At 43.5% G+C, this 12,109-nt stretch overlaps 1 protein-coding gene across 3 annotated transcripts in view; it reads left to right on the forward strand.

The window, feature by feature from the left end:
• Window positions 1–12,109, forward strand: part of Iqsec2 (IQ motif and Sec7 domain ArfGEF 2) — an 81,785-nt gene that overhangs the window by 19,055 nt on the left and 50,621 nt on the right. For all 3 annotated transcript variants that reach the window (XM_046452590.2, XM_046452591.2, XM_046452595.2), the window contains exon 2: window positions 8,649–8,678. In XM_046452590.2, coding sequence (XP_046308546.1) covers window positions 8,649–8,678 — 30 coding nt within the window. The remainder of the gene's footprint in view (window positions 1–8,648; window positions 8,679–12,109) is intronic.

Here is a 12,109-nt window from a genome sequence, read left to right on the forward strand (position 1 = left end):
ACAATTTCGGAACAATTTGATCCCGGTTGAGATGAGGCAAGAATAGTCTACTGTGGGAGAAAAGAGGAGGGGCTCTTAACCCATCCTGAGGACATGAACATAAGCTTCCTGGAGGAGGTGGTGCCTTTGTGAGTCATAGAGGATGAATAGGAGTTGGCTGGAATAAGAAAAGAAGCTTCCAATTAAACACAAGTTGAGCTAGGTATGGTGGCATACACCTGTAATCCCAGCTACTCAGGAGGCTGAGGCAGGAAGATCACAAGTTTGAGGCCAGCCTGGGCAACTTAGCAAGATCCTGTCTCAAAATAAAAAAAAAAAAAAATCAAAAGGACTGAGGATGTGGCTCAGTGGTAAAGTGTCCCCTGGATTCAATCCCCAGTACCACGAAAACAAAACAAAATAACCTTATTTGTTTTGATTGCTTTTCCAGGTCCCACCAAAATATGAGTAAAGGAGTAAAACAGAAACATGTAAGGTTTTGGATACTGACCAGAACTAAACTATTTCACAAGGAGGACCTAGCAATGCTCAGAATTCAGAGGTACTATACACTTCAGAAGGCAGAGTGAGGTACGGACCCAAGAATAGAGGAATGTAGGCAGTCTGTTCCTCCTGGCTCTTCCCCAATCCCATCCAGTCAGGGACTCTCTCCACCTGCAGCCCCATTCCTGCAGATGGAGGTTGATTCTCTGGAGAAATTGAATTTAAGAAGCTTTGGGTTGAGGACAACAGGCACAGTGAAAGATGGAGTAAAACAGGACTGCAAGCAAAGGGGTTTGCAACCTGAAATGATAAGGCCCCAACCTCTTTCCATTCCCCCATTTTCAGGACACCAAAGTCAGGAGCACACAAGAGATCAAAGGATTATTCTCTAGGGAAACTGAAAGACCCCAGAAAAAAGGCCTCTAAGAGATGACATTTGGGAGTCTCCCAACAACAACAACAACAAAAACAGGCCTTCAGCTCAGTAACCCCCTAGTGAAGCTCACTTTTTAGCACATTCCACTTGCACCCAAAGCTTCTGCACAGCTTGTAGTGCTCTGGGAACTGATAGCCAAGGATCATCAACCAGAGATCCTTAAGTTATGTATATTTTATGTAAACTAAACCTTAATACGATTGATGTGTGTTTTTTTTAATTTTTTTTTTTTGCAGTACTGGGGATTGAACCTAGGGGTGCTTACCACTGAGCCACATCCAAAGCCCCCCCCCCACACTCTTTTTTTCTTTTTAATTTTGAGACAGAGTCTCACTAAATTGCTTAGGGCCTCTCTAATTTGCTGAGGTTGGCCTTGGACTTGCAATCCTCCTGCCTCAGTCTCCTAAGTCACTGGGATTACAGGCATGTTCTACCACTCCTGGCTACAACTGATACTTAGAAAACACTTCAAATTCTAGGCAGCCAGAGATTATCAGATAGTCCAAAGCCATTTAGGAAGACCATCAACCTGAAGAACAGATGGAATTACCAAACAAACGGAAGTAAGGAACTGGAAGGGATTGAGGTAATAAAGGAAGGAGAAGAAACCTGGGAAATTAAAAACAGAGCCAAAATAAAAAATAAATCAGTAGAATCAGAAAGTAAAAGGTAAGGAGATATCCTAGGAAGTAGAATAACAAGATAAAGATGACACAAGAGAAAGCAGTTGAGAAAATTTGAGGATCAATTGAGGAACTCTACCACCTAGCGATAGTAGTTCCAGAAATAGAAAATGGAGAAACAGCAGGAAGAAAATTCTCAAACACATAATACAAGAATTTTGCCTAGAACTGAAGGAATGAAAACTCCTGCCAAGTACCCAGCAAGATAGATGATACAAAGGCCCATGCCAAGATATGCCACTGTGACATTCTGATACATGGATTTTTTTTTTTTTTTTTGTACTGGGGATTGGTCCCAGAGGTGCTTTACCACAGAGCTACATCCCCAATGATTTTTTTATTTTGAGACAGGGTCTTGCAAAGTTGCTTAAGGCCTCGCTAAGTTGCTGAGGCTGGCCTTAAACATGCACTCCTCTGTCTTAGCCTCCTGAGTCACTGGGAATACAGGTGTGGGCCACCATGCCCAGCAGAATACCAGGGATGAAAGAGAAGATCCTAAAATCTTCTAGAGAAAAATAACTGCATCACATACAAAGGATCAAGAAAAAATAATGTTAGATTTCTCAACAGCAGTGCTGGAAGCTAGGAGATGATGGAGCAGTTTTTTGCAATATTATGAGGGAAAAGAATTTCCAACTAGAAGTCTATACTCAGTTGAATTATGAATCAGGAGTGAGGGAATGATAGAGACATTTTCACACATGGAAGGTCTAAGTATTTTATGTCCTATGCATCCTTTCTTAAGAAACTTTGGAGAAAGTCCTCCAGCAAGATGTGGACATAAACTCAGGGAAAAAAGTCACAGAAACTAGAAAACAAGAAGTACAACATAGAAGAGCGGTGAAAGGAATCCCCAGATGATGGAGGAGAATGTCTTAGGGTAAGACCTGAAGAGCAGCCATTTTTTTTTTAGTTGTAAATTGGCACGATACCTTTATTTATTTATTTTTATGTGGTGCTGAGGATTGAACCCAGTGCCTCATACATGTTATGCAAGCGCTCTACCACTGAGCCACAACCCCAGCCCCGAGCAGCCAGTTTTGAGTACAGCAGAAGGATTGATATCTCTAAGGGGAAAAATATGAACTAATGGATTACTTGATGTATCACAACATATTTTTTTAAATTTATTTTTTAGTTGTAGTTGGACACAATACCTTTATTTTGTTTGTTTTTATGTGGTGCTGAGGATCAAACCCAGGGCCTCTCATGTGCTAGGCGAGTGCGCTCTACCACTGAGCCACAACCCCAGCCCACAACATATTTTTTTTGTAGTTGTAGTTAGACACAACAACTTTATTTTATTTATTTATTTTTATGTTGTGCTGAGGATTAAACACAGGGCCTTGCACGTGTGAGGCAAGTGCTCTACCACTGAGCCATAAACCCAGCCCCATGTCACAATATATTGAAAAGAGAATTGCCTTTCTGACAGAATCTGGGGAGCAGTTGATCATTTGATGAAGAGAACTAAGCAAACAAACAAACAAAAAAGACAGTGATCATTAACAGGGAGAATAAAAAATTGCAGTCCCCAATACCACAAAAAGTAAAGATTGTATGGGAAAGGAAATACAATTATATATGATATGATTTATCCATTACAAGTTGACCATTCCTAATCCAAAAATCTGAAATCCAAAATGCCCCCAAATTCCCATCTTTGAGCAGTGACATGATGCCATAAGTAGGAAATTTCACTCCATGAAACTTTGTTTCATGCAGAAAATTAGTTAAAATTTGTGTGAATTACCTTGCGCCTATTCATAAGGCGTTTATAAAACATAAATGAATTTCATGTTTAGACTTTGGTCCTATCCCCAAGATATCTCATTAACTATATGCAGTTATTCCAAAATTAGGAAAAATCAGAAATCTGAAACACTTCTGGTCTGAAGCTTTTTGGATAAGGTATACTCAACCTGTGTTAGTATCTATGCAGACATTATAATGTAAACCACCAACATTGATTTAATTCAGACTTTGTGATGTAAGTCTAATGGTGGAATGAGGGGAGGGCACATGTGTACCTGCGTGACAACTGGAATGAATGAAAATGGTCACCATTCTGTAATGCATATAAAACAGCATTTAAAGACTCATGGTGGTGGTAGTATGCATGAGAAGGTTCTAATGTTATACTGCACAGTAGGAATTCAGGACATAATTTAGAAAACTGAAAAAAATATTAGGAAATAAATTGGCATGTGTGTTCTTTAGAAATGAGGGGGTAAATACTGAAAAAGCAGTGAAAAGAATTGGAAAGGGATCCATCGCCTTTGAGAGTGCAGTGGGAGTGAGGAAGGATATAGCAGGGAATTGTGTTTTTCCTTATAATCCTGCAGTGCTATGTGACTTGAAATTTTATAGACATGTATTACTTTGGTAAAAAAAATTAAACAAGCATGTGTGAATGTGTAACAATTAATTCCACTATTATGCTTCAAAAAACATGGAAATTAAAAAAAATAAAATTAGAAAAGACTCACAAGGTCTGGGGGATAGTTCAGTGCCTAGTATGTGCAAGGCTCTGGGTTTGACTCACAGTATTATAAAATAAATAAAAAGAAAAAAGGACACACAAGCAAGCCAGTCATGGTGGCATGTGTGCTTGGAGTTCCAGCTATTAGGAAGGCTGAGGCAGGAGGATCACTTGAATCCAGGAATTAAAGGCTGGCCTGGGAAACATAGTGAGACCCCATCTGAAAAACAAAACAAAAGAAAAGACATATAAGATAAGGCCAAAAATGAATTAGTGATATGAACATATATTTTAGGAATATGAAAAGTAATTTAGAAAAAAATTACTTAAAAAGTCAAAAAGGAGACTTGTTTTGGTTAAGATCCTTTACAATATGATTTTTAAAACCATGTTCATGTATTACTTCAATAAAATTAAAAATCATTTGAAAACAAATACAAATTTAAAAAATTAAATAAAGAGGGTCAAGTGTGTTCCAGATAGCAAATACTAGGTGTGCTCAAAAGGCAGGGGGAGGGTAGAGGGAGAGATTTAAGAGTTTTATTGAGGCAGAGCCTGATCTCTGTGTGTTCGAAGAAGTTATTGAATGTTCAAAGCAGGAGAAGCACATCAACTGATTTGTGCTTTAGAATGTTCCTTTCTCTCAGTCCTGATGAAAAAGGAGTTGTTCATGGAAGACACATGCAGTCAGCTTGGGAGGGAAGATGCCTGGCTGCTGAGGGCTGGTTGTCAGCTTTTGGAGAGAACTGCATGATCCCTGGGCCAGGGTACCTCTTTTCTCAGGACACTCTTCAGAAGATCTTTGTTCACAGTTGCCCTTCAAGTGTGTGTGTGTGTGTGACGCTTGCGCTCTCTCTCTCTCTCTCTCTCTCTCTCTCTCTCTCTCTGTGTGTGTGTGTGTGTCTATCTTTCAGTACTGGGATTGAACTCAGGGCTTCATGCTTACCAGGCAAGTGGTCTATCTCTGAGTCACATCCCCAGGCTGTTTTCATTGACGTCCAACTTCTTTTCTGTTGGACACACAATCTGTGTGTGTGTGTGCGCGCGCGCGTGTGCGCGCACGCACATGTGTATTAGCAATCACAGGGCCTTGCACTCATGAGGCAAGTGCTTTCCCACTGAATCACACCCTCATCCCTGGACACATGATCTTTTAGACACATTACTCAAATCCTGGCTTGAAGACATCTGTCTCATTTGGGTGCCTCTGCATATCTTGTTTCTGATGCTTTTGTTTTGTTTAATTAGTTTAGCTTTCAGAAGACAACTTCGTATCTAATTCCAGGTTCTTGGGGAGAGGTACCATGTTGTTCACCCAGTTGTTGTTTATATTTGATTTGGAGAATCAAAACTGGAGGCAGGGAATCTAGTCTGGAGGCAAGGACAGAAACTCCAGTGTGGCATCCTGAGAGCCTCTAGTCTTTTCAGCTGTTCTGCATTGTCATCTCTGTAAGTTCCATAAAAATTTAGGAACTGTTGAGATTCTGCCATTTATTCTCCCATCTTCAGATTGCCTCTTAGTCCTGGAAGCCATAACATCAAAATTCTTGGGCAGAATACATGCCCAAGGTTTTGGCTCAAAAAATACAGTTACTATACCCAAAGGCCTCAATAAATTACTGTTTATTGAGCATCACTACTGAGCATGGGAATGATAAATCCAAATCATGAGAATCTTGGGGTCTTAAGTGGCCTTTTATTAGAAGGCTTTGGGGATCAGCCTGAGAAATTGATTTCTTCTACTTACATGGATAACAAAAGGGGATTTGGTCCCTAGGTCTTTGCATTTCTGTATGTGGACAGCTGAATCTAGTTGATAAAAGAGATAAACCTGGGGTTCTGAAAAAACTAAATTTTAAAGTCTGAAGGTTACTTGTAACTTAACTAACATGGCCCTATCATTTTGTAGATGAGGAACCAAGGTTCAGAGAGAATTGATTTGCCCAAGTCTACACTGTCAGTTAGGGAGTGAGCCATAAATCAAACCCAACTTCTTTCTACCAGTCTATTCTGCCTTCCAGAATAGTGGCCCAGCTTCATGAAGTAGAAGGTAGATTGACCATTTGGCAGGGCATTGGCCCATGAAGAGGGGTAGGATAGCACTGCATTGATGATTGTTGTCTATTTGTAACATACTAAATGCATGAAGAATGATAAGACCCCTCAGGTGAGCTGTATCCCTACATTGAGAGTCATATGGTGCTGTCTCCTCAAACTAATAAGAATCAAACTGCAGTAAGAATTGGCTAATTCACACTGCATTGTGGCCTGGAGCTCTTTCTCTTCTTCACTATCATCTTGAGAACTGTAACTGTAACTCCCAATACTTTGGGAGTAGAGGTATATATCTGAGAATCTCTCAGAAGAATGATTGATGGGGTGGAAGGGTCTGTCAATACCTCTGGCTTGATACTGGGGAATGAAGTGGTATTGAGCTACTGGTACAGTGAAATGTGGTAAAAGCCTGAGCTTTGGGGTTCACTACAAGCTCCTCTACTTGTGTGACCTTGGGCAAGTCACTTCAGCTTCTCGGTTTCCAAAGGAAATAATTTATGAAAAGAGCCTAACACTGTACCTGGTAAATTGTAAGTGCTCAATGATTGTTTGTGATGATGAAGAAGGTGATTATATACATTGCTTAATCCCTAAAATGAATGTGGGCAAGTGGCCAGTCCATGAGCTTCTTGATGAGTTGTCTTTCCAGGTTAGGGCCTAGTAGATTAAATAAATGTGTGCTGGGTTTGGGGGTAAGTGGGTAGTGAAGAGATCAGCCTGTCTAGAGCAGAGGGTTAGTGTTAGGGACAGAAGTTGAAAGGCTCAGCCTCTATTCTGTGGGCAATTGGGAAGTCATTGAAGGGCCCCTCAGACTTGGTACCTGAGAATAATTGGGCCAGGCCTCAGAAGCAATCTTGCTACTACAGAGTGAGATACAAAGTTTTAATAAAAAAGTATTCCATGGCCCTGCTCCTGTGTTCCTTTGGGGGCTTAAATGATTAAAAGTTGGTGTCACTGTTATCAGATGAGCATGCACTTGTGCCAGATGTTGTGAAGCCTCAAAGCCACTCCATAAAGGGAGGGATTCTCACCACTGCCCCCACACCCACTCCTTTTACAAGTGAAAAAAACTGAGGCTTCATGTAGTGAGGTGACTTTCCCAGGATTATATGGCTGGGAAACAGTCAAACTGGAAGTGCTGTACTCACCTGACACCCTGATGCTTACCTGCCCCACCTCACTCACGGAGCCTCCATTCACCCTTTCAACAGATGCTCTCTCTCAAGCTCCATCTCCCTCCCTGTGTGTCCTTTTGTCCTTTGGCACTCAGCATAGTTAAAGATGGGACTTCCTGCCACTAGTCATATCTTGGCTCTCTCAGCTGAGGAAAGAGCCTGTAATGTGTTTACCTCTGTGTTCTTTTACAGCCTAGCCTAGGAGAGGGCAGGAGGCCTGGGGTAGAGGGAGGATGAAGACTACCAGGGGGAAGAGGAAGACAACTTCCCAGACTGTCTCATTTCCATGGTCCCTGGCCCTCCTCCCCTTCCCTACCCCTCCTCCCCTTCCCTACCCCCAGTTTACCAGCTCCTCTGCCCTAATCTCCCTTACACAGTACATGTCCACACACAGACACACACAAGTACATGAAGAGTCGAACACACACGGGTACCATCTCTCTCTCTCTTCCACACAGACACACACATGCACACAACACACACACACACACACACACACACACTTACACATTCCTTTCAGGGAGGAGTAGCTGGAGGGGAGGGGAGTGGTTCACATTTCACTCATTTCCTTGCTTCCCTCAGAGCTGTCCCCCACTCCATTCTCTTCTGTTGTGCTCCCTTTGTCTCTGAGGGGCCTCACAATGAAGAAGGCAGACCAGTGTAGTAGAAAGGAACCCAGCAGCTGACTCATTTACCCCCTCGGTTCCATTCTCTTCATCCGGAAAATAAGCAGGTTGGGCCAGGCAATTGGCAAAGCCTCTTCTATGTTGTTAATAATACCTGGCATTTGTCTACTGGGTTCCAAAGGGCTTAATCATCCCAACAGCTCTGCAAGGATCGACCTCATGTTACAAATGGGGAGACTGAGGCTCAGACTCAGAGAGGTGAAGTGACCTGCCAGGTCAAGGGGCTGGTAAGTGGTAGAGCCAATATCTGAGCCTAGGTCTCTATGTTTAAAGCTCAGGCTTTGCCCCTGCCCACAGCTGCTGGCTGCTTATTAGGCCACTCCAGAGAAAATCACATTCCTCACCATGACCCATTAGGCCCCACTGCTGTTGATTTATGGGTACCTCTTTGATCTCACCTCTGACCACCCTTCCCTTGCTCACTCCACCCCAGCCTGTCTTCCTCCATGTTCTTCCAACTGGCTAGGCACTCGCCATCTCAACCATCTCACAGCCTTTGCACCTGCTATTCTCTCTGCATGAATGGAATACCCTTTATCTCATTTCCATCAACATGCATTAGGCCTCAAGGGCACTACATAGGGCAGGGGAAGAAAGTAGAAAGCACATGTTGACTGTGTTTTTTTTTTCTTTCTGTTTCCCTTTCAGATCTGATGGTGAGAATTCCAGAACTGTCAGGTCAGTACCTCCTTTCTTTAGTAGTAGTTGGGAAATTGGGCTGGGCATGGGGTGGGAGCCTCTAATTTCTTACTTTGGGATCCATGGGCAGGGGTAGGGACCAACTCCAGGGTTCTTTCCCCATTAATATTAGGGGTGGGTGTGGAGCAGAGTGGAGTGGGAGGGCAGGGGGAATGTGGCAGGTCTTGGGAGGGGGTTGTAGACTGTTCTTCAGTTTTTCTGACCCTAGCTGACTCAGGGGCTTGGCTGAACACTTCAGGGGCTCATAGGAGCTGGCCAGATATGAAAGCCGATCTCCAGAGAGATCAGCTCTGGACCTGGGACCTTTACCACCTTCTCCTCTCAGGAGAAGGGGGTATGATGAATGTAGGGCTTACCTAATATAGTGTTCTTGTTCCTACCCTGAACTATGTCAGCCCTGAGTAGTGGGATTTAGGTGGACTTTGGATATGACACATCCTAGACATTAGAAAAACATATCATTGTGACAAGTAAACTTTTTTTTTTTGGCTTGGTTAAAACGTTTATAAGATTCAGTAAGTTTTAAAGGTAGAATCAATTGCCACTTGAGTAGGCAGGAGGAAAATTGGGGTAGAGGCAAGGGCTCTTTGTGTATTCCCCAGGCTTCAACCATCAGAAACCTCATGAAGGCAGAAGTGTCAAATATAAGGATTATTTTGGGAATGATGGGGGGCTCAGGGTAGGGCCCAATCAGTCTTAGCTTCCAGGCTATGGACTATGGGATGGGCCTCTGAGATGAGATGGGTCCAGGCAGCCAGAGGCACAGGATGGGGACAGTTAGTCCCAGCCAGGGCTACCACTAGCATATATAGCACCTTTGTGAAGAACAGAAAAAAGGTGTCCCTTTCAGGAGCATCCCTTCTGATTGGGATCAATTGGAAAAAATGTTCTTTTATCTCTGAGCCATCTCACCAGGCTTCCCAGCTTCGTGAGCATAGCAAAGGTTAGATATCAGCCCCCACTCATGCCCTCTTGGCTGTTACCCCTTGTGTAGGGCACAGTTTGCCCAGCCATATGCAGCAGTGCAGGTCCTGTCATCCAGACAGTGGATATGGGCTGGAGGAAGAGGATGCCAGCACACACAGAGAGATATAAGACACCTATCCTAGTGTCCCAGGCAGGGGGTCTGTGTTGAACACATTGGGCCAAGGTCAGAGCCGTGGGATAGACACACAGTGAGGTCAGCGTGAAAGCAGGGGGAACATGATGGATCACAATCAGCCCTGGTGTCCAGGAAAGGGGTATATGATGAGCTATAATTAGTCCCAGCATGCAGCCAAGGAGCATGGCACAGGCACAGCTTGTCCTAGCACTTAGGAAGGCACTTGTCTGGAAAAGGACATGGATCTCACCATCCCATTATGGATTTGGGAAAAGGTAACCTGAACTGACCTTGAGCCCAGGGCTCCTAATGATATGCCTGCTACTTGTTGAGGAATCAGCTTCAGGGTGCCTCTGGTTTTTACCTCTTCCTGCCAGGGGAGTTTCTGAGATCTATAGCTCAGGGTATTTAATAATAATCATAATCATAAGTCATGTGATGACTTATGTTGGGCCTTTACGACTTACAGAAGTTGTCATGGACTTTCTTTTGTTTGATCCTCCCAGTGACACTGTAGGTGGAACCTGGGCTGGCCTTATCATCAGTGTTTTACAGTTGAAGAAACTAAGGCTCAGGATGGTTATGGATTTTGCCTACAGTCACACAACTAATATGTGGCTGAACCAGGATTCAAACCCAGGTCTGCCTGGCATCAAGCCCACAGCCCTGCCCACACCATCACCGTGGGAGCTCTCAACAGCCTTACAGATAATAATAATCATCCTCATCCTCATGCTAATATTAGTAATCATAGCAATTATCATTGATTCCTCACACACTAAGAACTCTGAATATGATCTTATTTAGTGCTCACAGCAGCCCTATTAGGCATGGATTCTGATTCCTGATTTACTGATGAGGAAAAGGAGGTTGTGAGAAGGTTAATGCCTTGCCCAAGGAAAGAAGAGTAATGGGCAGGATGGCATTTCTCTGATTCAGAACTTGGCTTTCTGGCTCTAAAGCCAGTGTTGGTTTTTCTTATACTTGCTTCTTGGGCATCCATCCTGGGTGCCTGGTCAAGGAGGCTATAGAGGCTTTGGGGACTCAGCAGGTAGGGAAGTAAGGGTCAAACCTGGGCCACAGGAAGGACTGAAAGAATAACATTATGGGACAAGATCTTGCAAACATGGTGGAAAGATTCTTTACCTGGGAACCAGGACTGGATAGGACCCTCTAAGGATGCTCTCAGGCCCCAATTCCTGAGTTCACTGCAGTTAGGGGTCAGGGAAGTCTTCTGGATATATATATATATATACACACACACACACACACACACACACACACACTCTCCTGGAAATGGAATTAGTGTGCATAGGAAAGCAAGGTGTATGTTTAAAGACAGGGAGCAGTCATTTAGGCTGAAACAGAAGATTTGGGCAGGAAAAAAATTAAAGTTCAGAACTCTGGTCAAGGATGGGTCACAGATACTTTCTATCATCAGGGGGGAGCTGAGAAAGGTTGGGGAGAGGTTAAGCTCTGTAGCATAAAAAAAAAGGCAGAAACTTTGGATCCAGGCAGAGGGCTCCATTTTTGGCTAGGTTGCTTTCTAGTTGTGTGATTGGACAAACCTGTTTGTCCCTTAGAACTCATTTCCTCATCCAATAAGTACGTGTGTGTGCACGTGTGCACGTGTGTGTGTACACACAGAGAAGGGTTAGAAGAAACACCAAGGAAGCGAGACATGATGGCATCTGTAATTTGGAAAGCTGAGTAAGGAGGATCACAAATTCAAGGCCAGCCTGAGCAACTTAGCAAGCCCCTCAACAATTTAGTGAGACCCTTTCTCAAAATAAAAATCACAAGGGGATGTAGCTCAGTGGTAAAGCACCCCTGAGTTCAATCCCCAATACCAACAAAACAAAAACAAAGAAAAAGAAAAAGTAAAAGAAACACCGGAGAGAGGGGCCAGGGCTCTGCTTTTGTGAAACCTGCACAGCAAGGAGTGAGCAGGATAGGTGGACTGCAAACCACCTAAGGCAGGGCCCAGGCCTGAGGGCTTCTAAGTATTGGGTGCCAGAGGAAGTGTAGAGTCTAATTAGAGCTGAACAGCTGGTGATGGGGGAGGGCAGTGAGCAGAGTTAGGTGCTTGGACTTCCCTTAGATTCTAGAATAGTTGTCAGACATAAAGGCACCTTAAGCCAAAGTCTAGAGAAGAACTGGCCCTGGCTCAGAATCACAAAGCCTGCTTCCTAGCTGTGTGCTCTTTGCAGGCACTTAACTTCTCTGGTCCTTAGTTTCTCTTTGGTAAAATGGGAATGGTAATTCTGACTTCTCTGAGTTGATGAGAGAACTTAAAGCAGTGCTCAGC

Source organism: Marmota monax, unplaced genomic scaffold, assembly GCF_021218885.2.
Source record: "Marmota monax isolate L192 unplaced genomic scaffold, Marmota_monax_Labrador192_F-V1.1 WCK01_AAM20220418_F8-fsc00223, whole genome shotgun sequence".
Taxonomy (NCBI): Eukaryota; Metazoa; Chordata; class Mammalia; order Rodentia; family Sciuridae; genus Marmota; species Marmota monax.